Source organism: Centroberyx affinis, unplaced genomic scaffold, assembly GCF_046629955.1.
Source record: "Centroberyx affinis isolate AG114_WGS23_722 - 3 ecotype Tasmania unplaced genomic scaffold, CSIRO-AGI_Caff_v1 ptg006247l_1, whole genome shotgun sequence".
NCBI classification, from domain to species: Eukaryota; Metazoa; Chordata; class Actinopteri; order Beryciformes; family Berycidae; genus Centroberyx; species Centroberyx affinis.
This window is the reverse complement of record NW_027283179.1, coordinates 148,122-174,606: the sequence shown is the minus strand read 5'-3', so window position 1 is coordinate 174,606 and position 26,485 is coordinate 148,122. Positions and strand designations below refer to the sequence as shown.

Here is a 26,485-nt window from a genome sequence, read left to right as displayed (position 1 = left end):
CTGTCCAAAAAGAAACAAGGTGCCAATACAGCTGCTTGATTTGATGACATTGGTTTTATTAAGTACTATTCCTGATAATATTTTATATACAACATCAGAAACCTGATACCAGTGTTTGACATTTAGCTGCTTTGTTGCTTATGCTTTGTTGGAGTTAACAGGAGTCAGCCTGTTACTTTTCCGGCCATTTCACTCTCTTCTTCACTGCCAGGTGATTCTCGTGTTAATCATTCAACATTTTACAAATGTTCAGGTTCAAAATGAAAAGCAACAACTGGTTCAGCAGTGATACAGCAATAGGCTATTATACAAAATTCAACCTCATAAACATGAGGATATAACAGATAGAATGTAAAAGCTGGCTGATAACCACAATATCTGGCCAATCAGTCAAACACCTGATTGGAGCAGGTGCTGATTTATTTATTAACCATGGCAGTTCAGGATACAAATGTCTGCTGCTGTGAGAGAAATTTGTTTGGTTTCTCTCTTTTTCTTACTTCAAATGAAAGTTGCTCCATGTGGCTCCATGATCTTTGGTCGTTTGAAACCTGTTAAAACTCCACTGTGTCATTTCAAACACACATGGTGGTTAATGGATAAATAAGTGTCATTTTCTTAACTCCTGAAAAATTAGCTTTTTGCAGATGAGTTTTTAGTCTAACAGTGAGAAGCTCAAGACAAATGACCTGCAGTTCATCATATTTCTCTTGATTAAAGAACATGCAAATCAGCTCATAAAATTCATCCCCTTTTACACAATAAACAATGAATATCCATTAACATTACATTGATAATTCTTTCATTAATCATTCTGCACACAACAGCCTCAATCAGTCTCCGTCATCCACTTTTCTGAGCCGCTGCTAGGAATTCTGGGCCACTAAATGAGAAATAATATTGGGTACAAAAGTCTGACTGATATTCATACAGTATGCACTCAAGGGAGTCAATGTAGAAAAGAGCAAATCCACCAGATCCCTTTTTTACAATTCAATCCATAACAGGGAATAGTGGACACTTTTATCCAAAGCTCTTCGACCATATACCATATTTATAGACTGTATCGCTGATGGTATTTTGTACCAATATTCAATATCTTTAAATTACAAAAGTATTTAGTGTTTTTCCCCCAGAGTGGAAAAGCCTCTGAAACAGCATTTAGACCATCATGGGACACTAAAACTCTCCACCGCACCTATTCAGAGGGAGGGGAAAGTCTGGGATTTTTGATTTACAAAAAATAATTCACAGTTAAATGAATAAATAAAATGTGCAAAGAAAGTAAAATTCCATTGCCGGTTTTCCTGACTGTTTTTCTCTATCTGTGGTCAGGGAGGAACATGCATCATATCAGAGATGGATGAGACTGACTGGCTGATATCTGATATTTAATAAAAGGCCAATATTGGCCCGATATACTGTAGCAGTTTGTCGTGTGAGGCGTTCAGTCCAGCACTGTCCACTGCTCCACCGCTGCAGTTTCAGTTCCTCGCTCAGGCTGTTTGACTATTTGATGGTCAAGCTGAGGGAGCGGAGACACTTTCACTTTCACCGCAGATTTTCTCAACGCCCATTCACATCTAAAACCAGAACTATAAAGATAAATATAAACCATAATGATACAATGTTGCAACTTTAATCTGATTGGTTGAAAATGTTTTTATCTTTGTCGCTGCATCCAAAAAAATCGCTCTGAGATCAAACCAAAAAAATAGTTCTAGTTATCATTTTGGATATTTTTATAGTTATCGTTGTAGTGGCAATACAGGCATTCTGTTTACTTAGAACAATTTAAATAGTTATCTTTATAGTTATTGTTGTGATGTGAATGTGTCTTTACAGTTTTCTCAGTTGATTTGACACATTTCACCAGACTAAGGTTCAACACAGCCATCGAAAATTCGTGCTGCTTTCTTTTCAGATTATTATCTTTATAGAAACAAATAACATCATGACATCTGTTGATTAGATAATATATTCAGCTATATCCACACACGAATACTAATAAAACATTTTTATCAGAAAGAAAGTCCCACAATCCTTTTTTCCAGAATCTGACTTTATGGAATTTAATCTAAAATTTGTTGATCAAATGTTTTACTGTACACAAATGAAAACATCTGCAACTCACAATTTTGGAAATACTATAGTATGTAATATTTTACTGTTTCACATGTAATAACGCGTGAAACACTTCAGAGAGAGAATTATTGATGAACCAAAATTTGCTTCAAAAGAAACCACAAAAAAGTTTACTGCTGTAACCTAGACTTTCCTCATCAACCCTTTTATTCCTGTCAAGCCAGAGGATTTATGGGTAATGTAGTTTTGTGATTTGTGTGAAAACAATGAAATGGTATTTTCAGACTAGGTAGGTACGATTAGTTTGCCAAAATATACAGAATTTTATGTGTGAACTGTGTGAACAGTTTGAGAGCATGGAGTTTAGTTTGTAGCATTTGGACAAATCATATAGATTTGAACAGTTTGCAGCTAGTTTTGCAGAATTATCAAGGGTTAAGATGGCTGTGTTTTGAGGGCATGGGCCTTAAATTGGAGAAATTAGTCAAATCAACTGCACCGCCGCTCGCCGCACCCCGTCCCTTCGGCAGCGGGTCGGACTAGTCGTCAGGTAGAAAGAGGGTGAGGCAGGAGAAGGGCAGGTCGGACAGGCAGTCTGTGTTGACGGTGACCTGCATGTCGCCAAATAAAACCCTGTCGTCTCTCTGGACTCGGCCGGCGCCCAGGTTCCTCTTCATCTCGGCCAGCCGCTGCAGGATCAGCTGGCGCTCGCGGCCGCGCACCAGACCTCGGAAGTACAGAACGGCAGACAGGTGCTTCTTACTGCAGGAGAGGAGGAGAGGAAACCACAGGTCACACCGCAGGACATCGCTAAGCCATCGTTTGCTCTCATTAGTGTCTGTCTGCGTGACTGAAACGCACTGAAGCAGCAGCTCAAATCTTATGGGAAACATGAAACATCCCACTGAGCGTTAGATGTCATTTTAACATCATGTCTCTTATATAGCACAGGACCTTTTTTGGCAAAGAACAGCCCAGATTTAGATCAAGCATTAAATACATTATTACATATTTAAACAATGTATAAACAGCTATAAATATCAAAAATATGCACCAGATTAGTCCATATGCACACGATAATGTCTTATTTTGTAACACTTTATTTGTTCAATGTTGATAGTCAGCTAACTGTCAGGTGACAAAAAGTAGATAAAGTATAAAGTGTCACTTGCCTATTTGCTGCATCTCTACAGACTGTGTGACCCTAAGATTAACTCTAAACCAGACATTGAATATTTATAGATTACTTTTCACACTATCATCACCTGAAACTCAGTAGACTTTTTAGTGACACATTAAAGTCACATAGTATGTTGAGTATCAGCGCTATCCAAATAAAGTGAGACCGTCATATTGGAGAACTTGCAGCAGCTTAAATCTTTTGTGAAATATGGAACACTTTAGATTCAAGTTAATGCATGTGATCAGATGAAAAGAGAGGAGAAGCTGATGCAAACGAAGAGAAAAACACAACAAACTGCTGTGCTAAAACATTTCTTAACAGTAGAAAGACCCGTGGATTTTGGGGAGTCTACAAGTCAGAAGAAGGGGTTAAACATAATTCTAATTAATTCCTTGTGTGATTAAGAAACTCTGGTTTGCACAAGTGAGTCAAGGAAAAGTTATGGAGGGACATTGTGAAAGCTGTGATACTTTAATTTTAAAATTCAATACAGCTGTCACTTGGAAAAGTTATGGAGGGACATTGTGAAAGCTGTGATACTTTAATTTTAAAATTCAATACAGCTGTCACATGCCATGTTTTCACACAATAGTTTGATTTGTAGTTATAATACTTTAAACTGCACATATAAATCGTGCATAATTAAAGGAATATTTCACATTAGTAATCACTCAGTTTGTTTACTATGCCTCACTTCACACATCTGGTTTGAATAAGTGACGCTCTGCTGTACTTCTTAAAGCTGCTGTAGGTACGTTTGAAAAGAAATAGCAGGAGGAGTGATTGACAGGACGGAGCCCCGCCTCCTGCCTCAGACTCCTCCTCATTGGTCGGATGGGTTTGCACACGTTTCGCTTTGAAGCGAGAACGGCAGAGGAACGGGGCGACCGCTGTTTCTGAGATCCGGACGTTGTTATCCTGCTCGTCTTTGACCACAAAAACGCGGCAATTTGTTTTTTATTATTTACTAAAAACTGCAACTGGTTCATGATGATGAATGTTTGAAGCGGAGGTTCATACACACACGGGACGCTGCCAAATTCCTCAGTCTGATCATTACACTTGTCATTGGGTGAGTCAACAACTGTGTACTTTCCTCTCACATCCCACCAACTGTCCTCCCAAACTTATGTCAACACCACTTCCGCATTCTCCCTCTTAAGTTATCTTAAGTAGCGTCCAGTGGGGGGATTCAGCACCGCTTTAATCTGCAACCAAGATCACTCCCGTTCACTCCCCTCTTTCACTCTTCCCACCACACACACTGTTGGAAATAATAAAAGTCTGGCAAACACTTTCAAAGCTTTTGAAAGGGAAATCAAAACCAGGATGTTTTTGGGATAATGGATTTTTTGTTTAATGTTTTTACTTTTGGGATTTCTCTAATTGATTTTGACTTTGTTTAGCTCAAGAATCCAACTCCTTTCACATGTCACAGTGCAATGGAGCCTTTATATATATATATATATATGTTTCTCTTTAATATACTTGACTGATTTTCCAAAACTGTCCTGTATGGTAAATCCCAGTCTCCTGACACCCAACCAGATCTGGTGTTCATATAAAAAACCCAGTCTGTCATCATCCCAGCTTTTCTTTCAGTAGATCCTGTGTTTCCCAGGGAATTACCCTCTCTGGTGTTAAATGGGCCTCATCCTTTCCCCCCACTGGGACGTCCTGCACTCCCTTCAAGGCAGCGATACACAAGCCAAAATGTTGGGCAGCTTGGACAGGAGTTGCTTGAGCATTGTTGCGTTACTCACATGTGAATATTTTGTTGCCAGGAAATATTTGAATAGAAGTCTGACCATGTGTCCCACTTTGTTCCTTTATTTATTATGCCTGTCTGGTTTGTCAGTCACTTTCTGGTTTCTGTGTCAGTGCAGCACTAACAGGGAAATGTGACCATTTCCCTGTGTTTCACTCTGAGTTCACAAATCCATTTATTACCTCCGACAACAGATGGGGGGTTATGTTTTCGACCCATTTCGTCTGTTTGTCTGTTAGCAGGATAACACCAAAAGTTACGGATTTGCATGAAACTTTGTAGAAAGTTTGGTCATGGGGCAAGGAAGAACTGAGTAACTTTTCACACCGATTGGCCAGAGGGGGGCGTGGCAGTGGGTGTGGCCTTGTGCATGCACCGTCTGAAACTGCTGGTCTAGAACTGCTGCTCATTTGAAAATGTGGCACATTTAAAAGTCGAAGCTTGACGCACTTTCTTTGCCAAATATACAGGTTAGAAGGAATTTTTAAAAAAAGTTTAATTTGATCAACTATGCGACATGTGGAAATGGCAGATCTTGACAATTGCTGGCGTTGGCAGCTACCCACTGAGCAATTTTATGTTGATTAGACGTTTAAAACATGTCTAAATGGCCCATAGCCGTCTAGACTAAATTAAGTTTAAATGGGGTTGAAAAGTGAAAGTTTATTAGATGTCTACGTCTTAGCTTGGATTTACAGATGTTTATTCATTGTAATAATGTATTTACTGCTTGGTCTAAAATAGGTCTATACATAGCCGTAATGATCCTGGGCTATATGAGAGATAAAGCATAGACACGATGTTGAAATCACGTCTTTTGCTCAGTGGGTATTGGCAATGGAGAAGCTCCAAAACATGTCTCTTGCTGACATTATCTTAGCTTCTTAGCTTATTCTGAAGCTTATTAGCTTCAGAAGAGCCTTGCTCACATTCATAAATCTATAAGTCTCCACTTTAATAATGATAATTTTATATTTATATGAATATTTGTTCTGTGACAGATTTTACTTAACATGTGCTTAGGATGTGTTTCAGTAAAAATAGAATTATGCAGGTGCTGCATATGACTTAATACCATTTGAATTCGGTGTGTGTTTCTACTATGAACCCTGTCCGCAAACCACAGTTCTCTGAGCCGAAAAAGTTTGAATGGATGAATGAAAAGTGACAGTCATGCTGACCTGATGTCGGGGTAATGCTCCACTAAAGGTCGCAGATGGTCCTTTATGTCCCTCTTGTTTTTCTGTCTGATGATGTCACTCAGGTCGTCTCCCAGTGGATGGAGCCACTCATGAGTCGACTTCTGCAAGAGGAAACACGGAGAACACGCGGCGATGAGTCAGGTGCAGTTTCAGTTGTACATGTTTGTGTGTGCAGTGAGTTTGAACTGTAAGTGTTTGAGTGTTGAGATTTTAAGAGTCAATTTAAAGTGGCAATACATAAGATTTTGAGTTGTGGGGGCCAGAGACTTAATGTTCCTTTAATTTGTAATTTGGCCAGAACACAGCCGGTTCGTGATGTAGAAAGATGACTTTGAGTTACTGCAATCGACCAATCATCTTTTTGGGGCAGGGTGGGAGGGGGTGGGGCATCTACTACTGCCAGCCAATCAGAACAGGAGCTCTTTCTGGCAGCTAGAAACGTTCCCAGAACGGCCTGTAGCTCTTTAAGTGGGTGAGAATAACTAGAGAATAAATTACTACAAATATTTCAAAATTATTTGCAGTTGAAAAAACTTTGCAGGTGTGTTTCTAAGACACAAGGCAATGAGATAAAATTATAGGAAAAGCAAAAAGTAACCCCAACACACACCTTTAAACCTACTTGGATCACCAGATGGGTGCGGTTTACTGCAAGCTGTCAGTCACAAAAATATTACTAAATTGACTTTCAAATAGGCATTCATTGTATTGTCCTGAATGGCAGCAAACACCATGCTGGTACAAGCAGATAAAAAACCCACTAAGAAATATGTGTTAATCTCAGATGCAGGAACTCGAGTCACATGACTCGGACTCAAGTCATGCATGAAGAGAATACTTGACTTGACTTGGGTTCTGGTGACTTGGGACTTGACTCTGACTTGTACTTTGATGACTTGAAAAGGTTTCTAAAGTCTTGACTTGAGATCTTGTGTTTGTGTAAATGGCTCATGATGCTCTTACCAAGTTTTCATCCTATTAAAACCATATTGCATTGAAAAGTCCTAGATATTAAGTTTTCTTTAAGATATTAAATTGATACTGGATTCCTGATTTGTTCTGACTTGACCTGCTGTTCTACATTTAGACTTGAGACTTGACATTAATGACATGGACTTGACTTGACTTTCTCTTCTCATCGCCTGCAAAGCAAGAATAAAAAGTGCTGTGCGTGTTGGTGAGGAAGTGCAGAGCGTGTTACCATGTCTGTAAAAAGCTGCCTGAGTTGGTCCCACTGCTCTCGGATCTTGCTCGCTGCTTTCTCGTGTTTCCGGTTCTTGCACGAGTAGTTGTTTTTCATCAGCTGGCCGACGTATTCTTTCACCATGTGGTAATGCAATCCGCTCACGAACGTCTATTACAGAGACAGAAGGCACAATGTGGCAAAACAACAGGATAGGAAAAAAAAAAAAAAGGGGAAATGAAAGTGTGTTCCGCCTCTATCACACGACCGGCTGCCCACAGATCATCTGAGAACACCTCAGCTTCCAGCTATTCACTGCTCCCCACCGCCTCGCTCTGCCACGCTCCCTTAATAGATTCTCCAACCGCAGCATCCGGGCAAAAACAATAGAGTCTGGATGAAATACCTGGAACTTCCCAGAGGTTCATCAAAAAGTAAATAAGGATTTCCTCGGAATAACACAGCTCTAAAGAAATTATATATCGCTGTTGTCAGGTGAAAACCTCATAACTCATGTAATAGATTCTTTTTCAGTTTTTTTTTTTTTATTATATTTTTACACAAACTCATAAAAAAGGAAGAAACAGATAGAAAAAATACACAGAAAATGCAAAAAAACAAAAAACAAAGAGAAAAGAAAAAAAAGATAGAAATTACACATCCCAATTACATGTGCGCACAGGGGCTTAAAGTCAACATCATCTAATGGCCAATATAAATTTTATATAATATAAAAGTCAATATAAATTCCATAAGAAAACAGCTCATCACTACAACTCTTGTGCTTGTGAAGCTGTTTCAGAAACCAATGGATGAGCTCAAAAATGAATGAAATCCAAACTAAAAACTGTTTTTATCCCTGAAAAGTTGATCTTCTGGAGATACGAGGTTTTCACGCCGACAGCGATAATAATACATTACGGTATTAGTCTTGTCGGCGTGGGGCGAGTGCCGGTAAATCTTTGGCTCAGGCTGGGAACTTCTGTCTAATCTAGCCAACACTTTGTCTTTGTTTGACACTTTGTCTGGCAGGTGACCAATCATCACAGCGAGGCTCTATTCTTCTCTTTAAAAGAAAACAAACAAAAACAACGCGGCTGATGAATGAGAGAAAGTGGTGGGTAAATGCTGGAATCCACCAGCTTCCTCACCTGGACGAAGGGCGGCTTCATGAGAGCGCAGTGCTGGGAAAGCTTCTCCGTCCGACTGTAAAGCTTCTGGAAGTCTTCGTCGTTGGTGAGCCACTTCCTGGTCATCATCCTCTTCAGGTACGGCTGCAAAGCATCACAGGGACAGTCTAAACCGTTCAAAACCAACACCGCTTACTGGTAGAGTAAGTAACAAGTAAGTAAAAGTTTATTTACATAGCACATTTCCTTTGTGCTTCAAATAAAAGCAAAACGTAAACACAGGAAAACAGTATAAATTGCACAAACACACATATACTGTATCGTATATACTGGATAGGATGATATATCGAAATTCAATATATTGCAATACAAAAATGTGACAATACATATCGTGTGGCAGAAAAATGAATCGCGATATTATCTCCATTTTATTCTGCTGTAGTAATCACAAATGAGACGCTTGACCGTCACAATTTCACAAGCTCTCCATCCAAATTATATTATTGTCACTTTGTAAAGATATTTTTAAATTGTTGTTTACATTCTAGCGAGCCAATGGCATCGCTAGAAAGATTTGTGGCTCAGAAATAAACAGAATTCTGCACAGTCAGACTTTGTTGTCTTTCTTGAACTTTTATTTATTATATGGTATCGTGGCTGTATTGAATCGTGAAGCCTCGATCACATATTGGATCGTACCGTGGGATAAGCAAATTGCGTCATCCTTAATATATATACATGTACACACACACACACACACACACACACACACACACAAAAACTACCCAAAGGCTTTAAAAAACAGGAAAGTTTTGACTCGCCTTTTAAAAAAAACGTGTAAAATACTAAAACTATCAAACATATTCTTTAGCGCTTTAAAACACTCAATCCCAGCATCACTTTACACATTCATGCATTTTAAACTTTTTCATCCTCCACAGATCTGGAGAAAGTCATCCATGCTTTTATTTCTTCTCGTTTAGACGACCGCTGCTGCCTCTGTTCTGTTCTGCCTCAGTCTAAAGTCTCTGTCACGTCTGCAGCAGCTTGGATTTTAACTGGTGCCAAACAAAGACACCATAATATGTTTTAGCGTCTCTCCAACGGTTACCACTTAGATATAGAAGTGATTTTTGATTGTAATTTTTGGGGCATTTTTGCAGTTATTAGATAGATGCTAGTGAAGAAAGACAGGAAAGACTGGGAGAGAGAGAGGGGGGGATGATATGCAACAAAGGTCCCAGGCTGGATTTGAACCCAAGACAGGGTTCCTACACGGTTTCCATTTTAAAATTCCATATTTTACCCCAGACCCTATGTTCTTGACTGGATTTGACTTTGGTCGGTATTTGATATAATGCATGCTGACAGCGGCTGGGTAATAAGAGCGTCCCTCTATCTGAACATTATTCTTCACATCAACAAAAACTGTGGACTCAAAGTGGGTCTACAATAACATTAAAGCTATAGTTATGTGTGTATCGGACCTGAACCACAACATTTTCCATACTTTTCCAGACAGTTTTTCAAATTTCCAAACTATTCAAGACCTGGAAATGATCAAATTCATTTTTAATACTTTTCCAGACTTTCCAGACCTGCGTAGGAACCCTGCCAAGATGTCGCTGTTACAGACGCCCCAGTCATGCACACTTTCAATTTTGTATTGTTACATTTTTAAATCACATTTCATTTTACATATTTATTTATTCTTTTAATCCATTTTCTCTTGATTGTGTTTCCAATTTTTATGATTTTTCCCTATTTTCTCCTCAATATGTATTTTACTGTTCTTGTTTTTTGTGTAAAGTGCTTTGTAAACTCTATTTGTAGACAGTGCTACTTTTGTTTAGCAGCCCTCCATTAAGCTCCAGTCTGTCCATCCAAACAACTTTAGAGACCCGGGGAAAGTCCCATGGCTGTGATGTAACCAGAGGCTCCTCACAGAAACTCTGGTCTTTAAAGATTTAAAGGGGCACAACATTGGTGCTTAGTTTTTGAAAACATATTCCAACCTAACTGATACCTAGAAATATAGTGATGCCAAGCCACACAAATAAAAGTCAAGTTACTTTATGAATGGTAAAAAACAACTGAACTGGGTATTCTATGTGAAACAATGAAGAATCACTGACTGCACTTTGAACTATAATACCCACTGGCTTGAGAATATCATAACTGAGCTGAGTCATGATTTTAATCTGAACCAGGGTCCAAAATTACCACCCGCCAGGCATCAAATGCTGGTAAAATTTGTATTTGGCAGATAAATAAGATAAGAGTCACCTGCTACAACTTTCTGAGACGAACAGTTGAATGCCTCGGTTATATTGAGTTCTGTTGCTTGTTTGTTTGTTTGTTTGTTTGTTTATTGTTATGCACAAATTGCAGAGGGAGTAAACCATCTGGCATCTGGACAGCAATACTTGGCATTTACATAAGGGTTAAAAAAATACATTGCTAAACTAGGTTATACAATAAAAAGAGATAAAAAAGCTTTGTGATGAATTAAATAAAATAAATAATAAATGCTATAAAATTGTGAGTGTGAGTAAGCTTTAAGTTTAGCTTAAGTTTTAAATTAACACACAGTACCTGATTCTCTATATGAATAGCACTGAAAACGGGTAGATGACATATTTATATGAAAATGTATGAAAATTATTCTTGGCAGGTACATTTTAAGTTTACTAGCCCTTGGCAGGTGAGGCTAAAAGTGAATCTTGGACAACGATCTGAGCCGACAGATTATTTTACCTTGACGTCGTCTTTGTACTGGTCCCCCAGGCCCTGGCCCAGTCTGACCAGCAGACAGTTCACCTCTTTACTGAACTGGTCCACCTGAGCCGGGCAGCTGTCTCTGTAGCCCTCCATGTGCTGCCTGCAGGAGGAAAAACAGGGCAGTGGGAAACGGGAAAGTTTCAGTTTCTGACAGAGTCAACTTTGCTCAAGTCCCAAGTCTCAAGTCAAGTCCCAAGTCTAAATGTAGATCCAAGTTCAAGTCAAGGCCATGTCATTAAAGACCAGTCTCTAGTCTAAATGTAGAACAGCAAGTCAAGTCAGAACAAATCAAGAGTCCAGTATCAATTTAATATCTTAAAGAAAACTAAATATCTAGGACTTTTCAATGCAATATGGTTTTAATAGGATAAAAACTTGGTAAGAGCATCATGAGTTTGATTTCTATAATCAGTTTCAACTTCAATAAATTCAATCATTCCATACAAATTCAGAAAACAGAATTTAAATTCAGTCGTCTGCTGGAACAAATCCCATCACTTTCAATCTGAGTCATTTACACAAACACAAGATCTCAAGTCAAGACTTTAGAAACCTTTTCAAGTCATCAGAGTACAAGTCAAGTCCCGTCTCAAGTCTTCTCTTCATGCGTCAGGCAGTAAAACCTGGGATTCGAGTCCAAATCACATGACTCGAGTCCCCACCTCTGGTGTAGGGCTGGGCGATATATCAATATTATATCGATATCGTGATATGAGACTAGATATCATCTTAGATTTTGTATATCGTAATATCGTGATATGGTATAAGTGTTGTCTTTTCCTGGTTTTAAAGGCTGCATTACAATAAAGTGATGTCATTTTCTGAACTTACCAGACTGTTCTAAAACAGGGAAGGAAACCCTGTCTTTGCATTTTATTTTGATCACAGTCTTGTTTTAATGAAAGTGCTTGTGACATCTCACATGTGGCTTTGACTTACAACTGAACATTTAGCCTACTTTGTAGAAAATACCGAGATATATATCGTGTATCGCCATTCAGCCTAAAAATACCGAGACGAGATATGATTTTTGGTCCATATCGCCCAGCCCTACTCTGGTGTCTGAGGTTAAATTGATGTTTTACTTTTGTAGAACATTTCCACCTTATAGTGTGCATAGGACTTTACTCAGGGTCAATAAAGGCTGCTCTGAATGCCTTTTTGTGTTGCTGCTGACCTGCCATGATGTTATTATATTAAGCACTTTGTGACGCTGTTACAGCCGAGGGCGAAAGTTTCATTTCAGCTTTGGTGGGGAAACACTTGGGGTATTGCAGCAGCCTAAAGGCAACTCTGCTTTCCATCATTTCATCAGCAAGATTGAGGTAAAAGACACAATTTACAAGAAAAGTATGCAGATGTGAAAGAGAATGAAGGGAATTATCGGTCAGTGTGAAATACAGTGAGATACTTATGAACTGAAGGGAGAATATTAATCAAAATATGAAACATGGCAGTATAAATTTGTCGAAATGCCTTTTCTAACATCTAGAAGGGCTCCGTTCTTTTTAAAGGGGAATGGGTGTTTGCGTTTGTGACAAAAGCCGAAAAGAAAATGTGCTTCAGTAAAACCCAACTTGTAAAACCACAGACTGAGTAAAAACAGAGTAAACGCATGTGAGGGGAGCTGTCCCTGAACACACCACAGCAGCCCACATCTGGTTTTATTTTGACTGACAGATGCGGTTGGAGAGGGGTTTTTTTTTCCCCCATGCAACCATGCACGCTTACTTTCACTTTCGCCTGCTTTAACCTCCACAGCAGTGTTTCTCACATGCAGCAGAGCTTCCGAGAAACCACGTGATCCACCGCCAGCCAATGGGAGCGCTCTCCCAGGCTGGCACGTCCATCTTCACAAAGAGCCTCCAGGCAAATGCCACGACCTAATTTGGATCCATGAGCAGACGCTGGTTTGCATGCTAAAGAAACACTCGGCTGAACGTGTCCCACCTTGCCTAAGAATGAACTTTCCTTGCTCTGAAAAACGACCTAAAAAGAAATATACTTTAATGATTCGCAAGTTATTCACTGCAGCACAAAGAATGACTCTCCCAGCATGCTTTCTGAATTGCTCAGAGGTCAGTCACCCAAACAAGAGCCTTACTTTCTTTTTCTCAGTGCAACTTGAACCTACGCCAGTGTCTCTGGGAGGCAGGTCGCCTAGCAACCGGTCTCTGGGGTTTAGCAGCGTGGACTCGGCAGCGAGCTTCCAGGAAATGGGCCCTTATCCGTGAAGCTGTGTGACTTACTTTAAAACGGTGAAGCTGTTGATGTATGTTATCTGATAATCGGTCCAGAGAGGCGCGGGAACGTCTGCGGCTCTGCAGAGACGCCGGGACTCTGACTCAAACCTGACAGACAGAGGAGAGAAGAAAACAAAGTGCAATCTTATCTTATCTTATCTTATCTTATCTTATCTTATCTTCCTTATCTTATCTTATATACCTGTAAGACAACTGAGGAGTTTCATTCTCCTGTTTGAAAACCTACTCTTAAAGGATAATTGGTAACACTTTACAATAAGGGTCACTAAGTTAAGGGTCAGTTAATGCTTAATAAGCATTAACTAACCCTAATTAACAGTTAACTAATGTGTGTGGTAATCATTTACTAATGGTGTTCATGTTAACTAAGGTATTGATTTATACATTATTTAATAGTCATCTTTATAAACTATTAAATAATGTATAAATTAACACCTTAGTTAACATGAACACCATTAGTAAATTACACATTAGTTAACTGTTAATTATTACGCATTATTAAGCATTAACTAACCCTTATTAAGTATTAAGTAACCCATTAACTAAAATTAAATTTTGGCGCTTTCTTCACGGTACAGCTTTAACTCTAGTTCACAGATCATGAGAACCACCACAGTAGTTGTAAATGGTTCCAGAACTGATATAGATCGGTCATAAATCGGTCATGAACAGAGTTTAATTTATTGCATTTACAAATGCATTTGTTAATTACTTAGTTAACATGAATACATTTAGTCATGCCTTTGTTTGTTCACCATGAATTAAAGCATTGACGCATGTTAGTTAATACAACCATAATACAAAGTGTTACTGAGATAACAAATGATGAAGGTGAGGATGGCTGCATAGCTTTTTGGCACAAAACTCCTCAATGTGTTTTTGAATGCAAAAGATGTATCTGAGTGAGGTTGCCTCATTCATTTTAAAAAACAGGAAACGTTCTATTCTATTCTACATATTACCCAAAAGGTAAATTGCATGGTCATGTGGTTATTGGCAAAGAAAGGGAAAGATCCTGTTTCCTTTGTTTTGTTTTTTGCGGTTGGTGAACTCCCCCGCTGCTCTACCTTCCTCTTCTACTGTCTGTTATTCTGCACCAAGCAACATTTTCTCATTAGGTGTCTTGCTTTCCTGAAACTATTTGAATATTCCAGGGTCCCAGGAACGTTTTTACTCATTCTCCTAGCTTGGTGCTGCTGTTTGACCTTTGAACTCTTCATGTATCGGCTGCTGTCTTGATGCTGATGCAGGGATTTAGGGTTATTCCTCTCTAAGATGCTCTGGATAAGAGTGTCTACTAAATGCCTAAAATCTAGATGCGACATCCAACATGTGAGAAAGGAAGTCTAATATATATAAATAAATATGTTTTCTGTGCTGACATACCTCTTAGGGAAGTGTTTCAACTCTTCAAGGCAAGAAGAAACTACTTTCACTTCCAGATGAGCATCAACTTTTCGGGAGTTCACAGCGTTTCCCTTCACTTTCTGTGGAGGGAAAGCATAACACAGTGTGCCAGAACTTAGATGAACAGTGAACTCAGGGTCTTTGCTGCCCCCGTATGGCTGTATCACTATGTTGCATTGTGGGGGGTCTGGATCAGTGGTTCTCAACATGGGGTTCGGGACCCCTAGGAGGTCACGAGATGTCTATTTAGACGTTTATGACTATATTTTCTCTCTTTGCTTTTTTTCCTTGTGAAATACTGAACAGTTTTCAGACTCTCAGCCTCTGATAAGAAATCAAATGAAACAACCTGAAAAGGGAAAATATTTCTTTCAAAAAGGTTGAGAACCAATGATCTACCACTGGTTTCTAGACAGAAACAAACCAAGAGAAACTTTTAACAGAGACAGTTTAAAGGAGAATACCAGCATCATTTAGAGTTACAGCCCATTTACTTCTGTCTATGTCTGGTTTACATTTCCTCCAATTATTTTGCAATTCATGCCGTATGGAATTAGATTTTTTAACAAAGACGCCCTAAATAAAAAGCCATGGATGTGACAGTTAAGTTTGTTTTTGAGGGATTATTTCCTGGAGGAGACTTCCATTTCTCCCTGCGGGTGTCAGCTGACTGAAGGGAAGCAGAGCGAAACGTAACGCAACGCTGAGACGAAAACATTCAACTCAGCTCAATGAAATAAGGAGAAAACAGAAAGTTTGACCAAACCAAATAAAGGCCTCATGGTTACTCTGATGGATTATATCTAGACGATAGACGTATTATCCTTTAATAGACGCCACGGTGCCGTACCGTCCAGATGTCCATGGGAAACTGAGAGTTGAATTGGAAGTCTTCGTCCAGCTCTGGTGTCTTTCTGTCTCTCCAAACATCCTCATCTTCAATTTCTATGATTTTTTCCAGCGAAGATCTCATGTCCTCCTATCAAGCACAGGGAGAAGGAGGGTGGGATCCAAAATGTTCTGAAAATTACAGCTTCAGTGACAGCAGGCAATACTTTCTTGTTCTGAAGGTGAAGGTTGGAATGTCTGAGAATTTTTTTGCTCATCTTCCTCGGTATCAAAACCGAACTCAAAACTTAACGCAGTCAGTGAGTGTTCAGACTTCAAGAGTACTTCTATCAGACAAAATATAAGTAATGTTCTCTATCTATGTAACTATATATGTGAAACATCTTTGTATTGTGATTGACTTTTTATGCTTATTGTAACACCATTTTAACGTGCTGACAGTAACGGCGGCAGTATAGAGGTTAGAGAAGTTGGTTTGTGACCGGAATGACGCTGATTCGAATCCCAAGACAGGCTGGGAAAATATGGGTGAGGAAAGTGAATGAGTAACACTGTCTAGGGCTGCATAATTAATAAAAAAAACAACTGAAAAGCTCAAAATGAACTTCAATTTCCAAAATCGCAAGAGGCTACAATTATTCTATCAGAGTGGTGGCTGCTCAAAACGGATCCTAAACATGATGTTCTGGTGCTAAGGCCAGTTTCAGGCCTATAAATTAAATTGTACATTTATTGTATTGTACTTTCATTGTAGGCTATTGTAACAGAGCAAATCCTAAGTGACAACATCTCAGTTTTTGATTACAAATGTTTCTTGCTTGCTGAAAAATCAAAAATATTGAAAAACCTGTGCGTCTGTACACTGTATTGCAATTTATATCACAATATACAGCAAAGTAATCACAGTATGACTATTTGTCAGTATTGTGCAGAAAATAGCAAATGTGCTCAGTCAACTTTCCCATAATAAATAAAGGTTAAAAATACTAGAATGCACATACTATCTTTTAAATTTCATGATTTTAGTCTCTTCCCTCCTTACTAGATTGAGAGAGCTTTGGACTTTGCGTATGCAGCTCAAGAGTTTACTTTTTTTCTCACTGCAGACTTTCAATCTTAGAGCTGGTATCTCAGTTTTCTACAGATGTAATTCCTGTTCCCAATGAATCACCTATAAACCTAAGGACTACTTTTTCTTAATCCTCAAGAGCACCAAGTGTTACTTCTGTCTGCACATGCTATCTTGTATCATCTCATAATAACTAAATAACCGCTAAAGTCCCTCTGCAACCACTGGTGACTTTCAGGAATTTTACAATCAGCTCGCCTTCTGCCTTGCTAGAACTGCCAACCCTGTTCATCCACTTATCTTCTCTGATCCACCATACATGATGTTGAAGATAAAAATAGGCCTTTCAACTTGTCTGCACCGTACCAAACCACGTTCCGCCTCACCTGAGCTCGGCGGCAGTACTTCTCTTTGAGCTGCTCCAGGAAGCCGTCCTCCAGGCAGGGGGCAGCGCTCTCACGCTCCATCTCCGGCCGCAACGAGGCACTTCCCATGATCTTCTCACTGGAGGAGGGGGAAGTAACATCCCTTCGGATATGCATTTCACAACATTTCATGGCACAATGATCTGGTGGCACCCAAACAATGTTGAAAACATGTCACCTCATGCCAGAGAGCTTAAGAAATCAGCTCAAAAACTCTGCAGATGCTCATCTCACTGGACATTTTTGATGCTATATGCAGTGATGGAACTTCAAGAAATGTACTGACTTTTGGGAAATAAATTACTGTTGTGTGATAAGAAGAGTTTAGTTTAGTTTAGTTTAGTTTAGTTTAGTTTAGTTTAGTTTAGTTTAGTTTAGTTTAGTTTAGTTTAGTTTAGTTAAGTTAAGTTAAGTTAAGTTTAGTTTAGTTGTATAGTGATAAAAGGGACGCAGTGATAAAAGACAAAGAAAACACAGAAATAAATACAATCACTATAATAAATACCATCAATGTGTCCAGGTGAGATAAAAACCTCAAAAGGCTCATAAAAACAAGAATAACTAAGTATGTGTAGATTAATTTCAGTCATCCAGGTAGTAAGATGTCCAAAAACAAAAAACAAAATCCACTGGACTTAAAATGAAGAGTTAAAGACATTTCATCACTCATCATCCAAGAGTAGTGAGACTTCTTCAGCTCTTCATTTTAAGTCCAGTGGATTTTGTTTCTATTTTTTTATGGACAAGAATAAGTAAGCTATAAGATTCACCTCTATGTAGCAAACTACACTCCTTCTGAACCAATGTACAGGTAGCTTGTACACAGAGGAGTAAACCATAGACTGCAGTGAACTAAATAAATACTGAACACAAAGACACAAAGGCTGTCAATTATCTTATTTCACAACAGTCCCATACAAAATACTTCTGGACTGACTTCTGGATTGACTTCAGGACTGACTTCTGCACTGATTCTAGACTGATTCTGGACTAACCTCTGGACTGACTTCTGTACTGACTTCTGGACTGATTTCTGTACTGACCTCTGGATTGAATTCTGTACTGACTTCTGGACTGACTTCTGGACTGACTTCTGGACTGACTTCTGGACTAAACTCTGGACTGACCTCTGGATTGACTTCTGGACTGACTTCTGGACTGACCTCTGGACTGACTTCTGGACTGACCTCTGGACTGACTTCTGGACTGACCTCTGGACTGACTTCTGTACTGACTTGTGGACTGACTTGTGGACTGACCTCTTGTAGCGGTTGATGATCCAGTCCAGCAGAGCATAGAGATCCTTCAGCTCCGTCGCCTCCTGCTCCAGCTTCTTCAGGTGCTGTCCGACGGCGGTGTGGTAGCTCCTCACGTAGGTGCTGAAGACGTTGAAGCTGGGCGGGTAGGACCACCGCAGATTCCGCCTCACAAGCTCCAGGTCCTCCACGATGGCCTTACCCAGGACGCCCAGGTGGACCGCCAGCCAGGATTGGTTCTGCTCCCTCCCGTCGAGGTGAACGCTCCCCAGCTTGGCCCGCACCCCCTCGCCCACCGCCTCCCTCCAGGTGTCCCTCCAGCCGCCGGGCCCGGCCACGCCACCGGGGTCCCCCTCCCTCTTCTCCTCCTCCTGGATGATGCGGGCCACGTGCACCAGCAGCCCCTTGTTTCTGGAGGGAAAGGAGTTGGAGTCGCGCACTAAAGCCTTCACCTTGTCCCTCAGCTCTCCGTACAGGAGGCTGAGGTCCTTCTCCTTCTTGACCAGATCGACAGGCGAGTCGTCCTCGCCGCACTGCTGCCGCTCCTGCTGGAACTCCTGCCGCAGGGAGAGCAGGTTCAGGTGCGCCTCCTCCAGCACCTCCATGTCTATCAGCTTGTTGATCTGCATCACTAGAGAGGAGCAGAGAGGAGACATGATGAAATTCTCCACAAGGTATCATAAACTAACTGGGATGATTGAGAAAAGACTAGGGAGAGGTGGGTGAGAACAAGAAAGTTATTGGGCTTATCAAGTGGGCATCTCTGATCACAGATGTTTTATTGAATTAGGCCGCTAAGCAGGCAGTAAGTAGGTTTTTACTGTCCCACAGCACTAAATGATTACATGATGATATACTATGTGCAGGGACCTGATAGGGTTGTCGATCAATACCAGTGACTCAACCACTACTTCACCAGATGCTGAGATTTCTGGCTTTCAAAACCCTTCAGAACAGGCTTCACAACCAGTCCCTACTAGCCTATGTTTTGGAACAAAAACTTATAAGCTTAAAGATAAAGGGAGATAAAGCAGTGCCCCCTCATGGTGGAGTTGAAATAATGCTACCAAGCCATTTCTAGGGAAACTGAAGGAAAATGTCTGACTTCTTCCATACAGGGCAGAGAGGACAGAATCAACAGTTTATTGACTTTATTGACCTCTGACCTCCCTCTGAACAGGCATAGGAAAACATAATTTTTCTACAAGGATCAATAAAAGTATCGCATTAGTTTGCTTTTTACTGTTTGTGAGACAAATTGCTGCCTCCAGAGACAGCATCACCCCATTCAAATCTTTAAGCTCTTCCTGAATGTATATCTCATCAAGTGATATACATATATATGATATATAGCCTAGAAAGTGTATGATTACCCTGAACAGTCACATTCCCAACAAATGACAGGTACTGTGAACAAAATAAGGTTTGGATGAGTAGTAGGGGAACAAGGGGAGGGAATGCAATCCTGTCCTTGTTTAAATTGGAAGAAATCAGTTGTGATTCTTATTTTGCCACATAAACCAATGATCTAGGATTTAGAAACTTTCAAATAGACGACAGCGTCAGTGTGTCTACAGACAAACTGAACCCCTAGGTATTTACATTAGGAATAAGATGCCTATCACTGGCTAGGTCTGTTGTCAAAACACAGAAACATGTTCAGGGAGTTTAATATACAGACAGAGAAAGAGACAGGAAGGTATTAGGGAAAGTTACAAAAGAAGGTTGAATAGAAGAATCCCTTGCTGCCATTTTGAATTTTAGCTTGCAGCTATCAGTGTCCCTTCAAAGAGGAACGCTTACAATGCTGACAATATTTCTAGGAAAACTGAAGAACAAATGTATAACTTTTTTTTTGTACAATATGACGTGCGTATAGTGAAAATAACCCACAAAAATTCAAAATCTCAGGGTGTTCCTAAAGGCAAAGTAAAGGCAGACATCTTACAGGATGAAATGCAAGAAAAAGTTGCTCAAGGCTTCGAAACCCCAGACTGGCTGAGAAAATCTGGGCTGGGAGAAGAGAGATGCCTAAAAAAAGATTGCTGTGGTTTTGGGTGCAGATCCATTCAGTCATGTTATAAATAAAAGTGAACGTCTGATAAAGTAGATTTGTTCCCCTAGTCTCTACTCCAAAACACTCTGAGTTGTAGCTTGAGAAGAGTCAGCTCAGTTAAACTGGGGCCAGTAGCATAAAGCTAGTTTAAGACTAGTTAAGCAGACTGGTCTTAGATTCTCAGGTTGGACTAAACTAATTAAGACTGTCTGTTACTTATTTGGAGGTAGGAATGTTAGCCACCTCCCCCCCCCCCCCCCCCCGATCTTGAGTTAAGAACTTTGTTGTTATGGCAACGAGTCGGCCTAACTGTCAGAGTGGGAAGTTTAAAAATTGAAGCTATTTCATACAAGATGGCAAATCTTTGTTTTTTAAAAAGAGCCTGAAGAATAGAGTGAGTCTTTAGAGACAGAAACAACACATTAGAGATCTACAAAAATGAAGAAGTAGTAGGAACAGGTAAATATAAATGTCTATAGCAAGTTTGATTTAACGCTAACGTCACTCGCCTTTCCCCCAATAACTACCATCAAGGTGCCTGTGTGAATGTGTTTAATTGTATACATGAAAAGCAGGCCAAGAGTAGGCTATGCCTGCTTAGTAAACCTTTCTTAGATAATTAAAGGTTAAAAAAAACGTTACTGTGGGAGAGACTTCACCTGACAGTGGTGTGAGGGGTATTTCTGGAAGCGCGTACGACTCCTCAATCTCCTCCCACACCGGTTCCTCCTCCTCCTTCTTCTCCTCCACTGGGACTTCAGAGACTGGGACGAGCGTCTTCTCCTTGTCTTTCTTACCGAGTCCCAGGCTGCGGCGGATGGACGCCCCCCTCTTCAGGATTTGGTCACCAAAAGTGGGATCTAGGGGTTGAAAGCACACGATTTAAAGCTGCAAATGCAAGAAGTTTTGTCACTTTTGTCACATTAAAACAGCAATAAATAAATGGGATATATTATACATTAGCAGCCTGTCATTATCAGTCCCTACGTGTTCACGCCTAAATCCCCCGTTTGCCTTAAATTGGCTTTTCAGTGATGTTGGGGATGTTTTGGGGTGTAAACCATTTTGCTGTGGGCGTCATGTGGGCGTGGCCAACGGTGAGTCATTAAGAGACTAGTGGCCACAGCGCAAGGAAGTCACAGCAATAACAACAATGGTGGAAAGCAGTAAAAAACAAAATTACAGGCAAAGCTAAACGTGCAGCAGACAAGACTCAGACAAGAAAATCAGTGTTGCTTTTTTTTTTGTTTTTACTGCAAATTTGCTGCATTTGGCGCTTGCCTCTTTAACGCCTGTGGAGGCTTTACGGTGCCAGTTACTTGGATGACATCTTCAAGATAAGTGACAGGTGTTGGGGGCGGGAATTTGACCAACTGAGCGGGAGGAGGGCGGGACTAACAGTACACTTCCTGCCTCAGGGAGAAAAGTTGCATATTGTAGCTTTAAGATGGCAGCGAAAAAACATGAATGATTGATGATTATTGTCCCAGTTAAATGTGGGTTAAAAAACATTCCAGACACAGTTCAAGTTGTGTAAGTAAGAGTTTAATTTGGAGAGGTCGTCCTGTAACTAAAATGTCACAGGTTCAATTCCTACAAAAGCCATTACTGAACCTTGGCTCGCTCACTTAATGTAAAATGTAATGATGTTGGAAGCTGGGCAAAAATCTTCTCGTTTTCTTAGGGTTCCTGTTTTATTAATTGTATTTTGAAAGGTCTATATGGTATAAAATGTGGAATATAAAGATTAAAAGACAAGTTTGGAGCTTTTTTCACTGATTGGTGCTGCTGGGGAGTTATTAATCTGTTACTGATTGATTGATTGCTGTACCTGATCGTGTCCTAGAATGCGCCAGCGGTTTCTGCGTGGTCGGTGAAGAGCCATCCGTCCCGTCTTCCTCTTTTTTCTGGAAGAAGCCGCCGATGCTCTTCAGAGGAGACGCCATGGGAGACCCGGCGCTCGGACCTGAGGGAGACGAACAGAAACAGGCAGGAAGGTAAAATATGTGAGAAAGTTTCCCCTTAAAGCTCCTCTGATTTTGGCTTCCTCGTTCCCTGGTTGCTTCACAATCATATCTCTCTTTTTCACAATGTCAATATAAAAAAGAAAACTCAAGCTCAATTCTTGACATTGATACGGTTTGTAGTTTCTCATATGTTCACATTTGCTGAGCGCAGAACTTGCCGTGCTCAAGGAAGAAAACACACAAGTAGGAAGAGATTCCAGGGGATTTGTGTGTGTGTGTGTGTGTGTGTGTGTGTGTGTGTGTGTGTGTTTCCTTAGTCCCTGGCTGTGCGCTGTCCTCTAGCGTGACCTAAAACTAAATCAAGACAGGAATGTCAAAGATTGAGCCACGATGAAAACTGCCAGGTTGTTTGGCTCGGCTCCAGGTGAAATAAACAAATAAATAAAAGTAAAAGTAGTCAGTAGATTTTGGAAAGGCCTTGTGTTCTTCCTTGCTGTCAGGGAGTTTTATTTAAGTTTTATAGAAGAATGCATGAGATAGGACTCATTCCAAATGAATCGACCTCATGTCAGCTGTAACTCAACCTGACTAGAGTAACCTAATTAGCTGAATGTGACTGAAATTTAAAAGAGTTATGATTTTATTATGAAACTAAATAGTGTAACTGAGCAAAATTACAATTCCTTCCTGAGGTGCTGCTGCCTGTCAAAGTTGAAAAAAAAAAAAAAACGTCCCTGTGTATCACGGCCTTAAAGGAAAAATCCACCCTAAAACACGTGTATGTACCTTACATTTCTGGATCTGTTTTGCTGTTTGTGTATTTTTGTTATTCCCGGATAACTAACCGAGCCTAGACAATGTGACGTCACAAGATATTTCAATTTTCACAACAGAAAATGTTTCAGGATGTAAAACATCAGCGGTAAACATCAGGTTTTGGCGTCAGTCCCTCAGAATCAACGAGCGAGGGGCTTCTTCTTTCTAGAGCCGCCATTTTGCACCAAGAGACATTCAACAATCATACAGGGAGAAATCCATCGTAGAAGAGGAGAGAGACCAATTTCTCCACCCACAGGAGCAGGAGAGAGACCAGAATGCAATGCAGCTACAAGACGGGTTGGGGATTGAGCGACTGGCTTTTTTCTCGACAGGAAAAACTTGCTCAATTGCTCTGGGAAATGTAGGAAATCACTAACTGAAATAGAAGTAGGCGAGGCAGGTTGAAGGAAAGTGGGTTCACCAGAAAAGTAAATTACAACTCTTCATCACAAAATATCTCCTGGAATGCACTGAACATCACAGACTGATATCTAACAGTGTCGAGAGGATCTGAGTATGGATTTTTCCTTTAAAGAAGTTCATGAAACCTCTGAACCAACAAGCGTTCCTCTGTCACTCGGTGGTTTCCAGCCAGATAAGCCGCTCGCGGCAGCATGTAAACACCAATGCTCAAGTCTCGCTGCGGTTTCCTCTTCCCATGACCTTGCTGAGGCCATTACCTGACTGTGAAATCCCATTTCACAGCAGATTTCACGACAGTTAAAAAGCCTTGGCGGTACTCACTGGGTGACAGAGGTGCTTGCGGACGCCCCGGGTCGCCGTTGGGCGCCGCCGTGTCCGACTTGCGCCTGACCTTTGACCCTTTGCTGTTCGGGGAGAGGGGGCTCTTCTCTCCCACGCGCCTCAAGCTCTCTCGAAACGACTTCTTCAGCGTCCCCAGCGTCTCCTTCGGCGTCTTCCCGTCGCTCTTGATGGAGAGTCTGTCCTCGTCACCAGGTCTGGATCCCTCCATTCCTGCCATTTCATTGCATTAAACTACGTCCGGCTGCGAGGAAACAACAGGGATAAAAGGTTAAAGCCTGGCGAGGAAATGGCCGCCTGACCTGTGTGTGCAGACAGAAGGTGAAATGTGTTTTTGGTTGTTGTGGCTGCAGTCAGCAGGAGCAGGCGGAGAGGTTTTGTTTACTGACAACATGTTTTTTTACTGAAGAGGCTGACTGGGTGTGCAGCTTATCTTATCAACACAGCTGAAAGTGAAACTGGGAAACAGTTTTAACAGTTTTAACAGCAGCTACACGCTATACTACACTCTACTGTACTACTCTACACGCTTTTTTTATTCATCACTAAGTTTATCACCATGTTAGAAAAGCATTAAACTACAACATTAAGGATCTTGATATTTAAGGGCCTATTGATTCAGAATAATGACTGTTTGAATGACTGAATGAATTTACTTACTTAACTTACATCCTTGTGTAGGTGATTTCTCAAGTGAAAGCAAACAAGGAGCTCACTAAAAATACCCAAATGCTTAAGTTACTTTCAAGCAAAAGTTACAAAATCCCAATTAAACATCGAAACATCCCCACAACTGCAGCAGTTAGTTGTAAGTAACTTTCCAGCTGTGATTTGAAGTATATTTTACTGTTGATTAAAGATTGTACCACTGGATAATGCATCTTTCCACAACACCTTCAACACCTCCTATCTACACTAGTTGTAGGAAACAGAAAATGAAATTAGATGTACTGTCGATCAGGAGCCTTATTTATACATGATTTATATGCACAAATCCATGCCAAAGTTGTGATGTATGACAAGAAATACCTTATGTCACCGCTTTTCTCCAATTTGCTGTGATAGCCTAAAACTAAATTATTACCCAAGGCATAACTGTTAAAGACATGATTTTCATTTGTTTTTTATTCTTTTCTGTTAAATAATCATACTATGGGATATAAAATACAGTGAGACAACATATTTCTGAGTCAGCAGTTGCTCAAATTGCCTATAGTAATCCTATAATAAATTCAGAAGGATACTATAGGCTTACAAATATCACAGCAACACTGTCTGTCCCTTCATAGGAAGATTATAGGAATATTATAGGAATAATATCGATACTATAGGAGATAAAAACACCACAAAGTAAGATAAAGTCGCTTAAAATTCACTATCGAGTATCACGGATTCACTGTAAAACCCTATAAGAATATTATAGGAATATTATAGGAATAATATCGATACTGTAGGAGATAAAAACACCACAAAGTAAGATAAAGTCGCTTAAAATTCACTATCGAGTATCACGGATTCACTGTAAAACCCTATAAGAATATTATAGGAATATTATAGGAATTTATAATGATTTTTAGTGAAGGTTGAACTCAAAGACAAACTGTCCGGTCCTTATCTTTAAAACAAAACATGCTCACCCCATCTAACGGTGACAAAGCTGCTGATAAGGCTGTTTGATGGACAAATAAATACAACATACTATACATACAGGGGTCTATTTTTCCCCCCACCCTGAGCAACCAACACTTATCACCACTGACTGCATATAACTCCGCCGTGGTCGTGGGCTCTCTTTATCTGCCCGACTGCAAACACAAATATTTAACCAACGCACACAAACTGTAACCTACACATTCACAGCGTCTTAAAAGAAGTACACGTTCATGCTGTAAGCTATGTTGTGAAATTACAGTGGAAAAGCGTCAACTTACCTGCGGAGCACAGGAAGAAACTCCCATAAATGCCCTTCTCGCCTGTCCTCTACCTGCTTTCACTTTCCTCACCTGGTAAAGCCGGTTTTTTAGGGGGGAATAAAAAAGGGGAATTACTTGCCAAGTAGCCTATCAGTATGTGCGGGCAGAAATTTGGGTTAAAATGCCAGCGGGAAAATGAAATCCGCTCTTATCAGCACCAGACCACGGCAAAGATCACCTTCCTCCCTCAGCTTTTATTACAGGTTAGAAAAAGAGAATAAGTTAATCATTACTCAGCTAAACAGAGGGTTTGTGGGTCAAACGGCCGCTGGAAGAGTGCAGACTATTCTTTACAAGCTGGGGGAA

General features: G+C 40.3%; 1 protein-coding gene across 2 annotated transcripts; it reads right to left on the bottom strand.

Annotated features, from left to right (window-relative positions):
• Positions 1-5: 5 nt before the first annotated feature.
• Positions 6-26,185, bottom strand: exoc3l4 (exocyst complex component 3-like 4). 2 transcript variants are annotated; one of them, XM_071512356.1, is made up of 14 exons: positions 26,138-26,185; positions 24,189-24,450; positions 22,490-22,624; positions 21,318-21,518; positions 18,606-19,233; positions 17,308-17,425; positions 15,854-15,982; positions 14,983-15,083; positions 13,582-13,683; positions 11,309-11,432; positions 8,573-8,695; positions 7,440-7,592; positions 6,218-6,339; positions 6-2,847 (listed from the first exon to the last, which is right to left on the bottom strand). In XM_071512356.1, the coding sequence occupies exons 2-14, from the start codon at positions 24,424-24,426 to the stop codon at positions 2,625-2,627; spliced, it is 2,397 nt and encodes a 798-aa protein (XP_071368457.1). In that variant the 5' UTR covers positions 24,427-24,450; positions 26,138-26,185; the 3' UTR covers positions 6-2,624. The 2 variants fall into 2 exon arrangements, with proteins under 2 accessions (XP_071368457.1, XP_071368458.1); XM_071512357.1 differs by lacking the exon at positions 26,138-26,185 and adding an exon at positions 24,867-24,893.
• Positions 26,186-26,485: the final 300 nt, after the last annotated feature.

What these genes read in the sequence shown, in the direction of transcription:
- exoc3l4 (XM_071512356.1), bottom strand. Translation starts at nt 24,426, where the DNA reads ATGGCAGGAATGGAGGGATCCAGACCTGGTGACGAGGACAGACTCTCC. An exon ending in GCATTCTAGGACACGATCAG is followed by an intron (nt 21,519 to 22,489) that starts GTACAGCAATCA and finishes TTCAACCCCTAG; the next exon opens with ATCCCACTTTTGGTGACCAA. An exon ending in TGAAGCCGCCCTTCGTCCAG is followed by an intron (nt 7,593 to 8,572) that starts GTGAGGAAGCTG and finishes TCTCTGTAATAG; the next exon opens with ACGTTCGTGAGCGGATTGCA.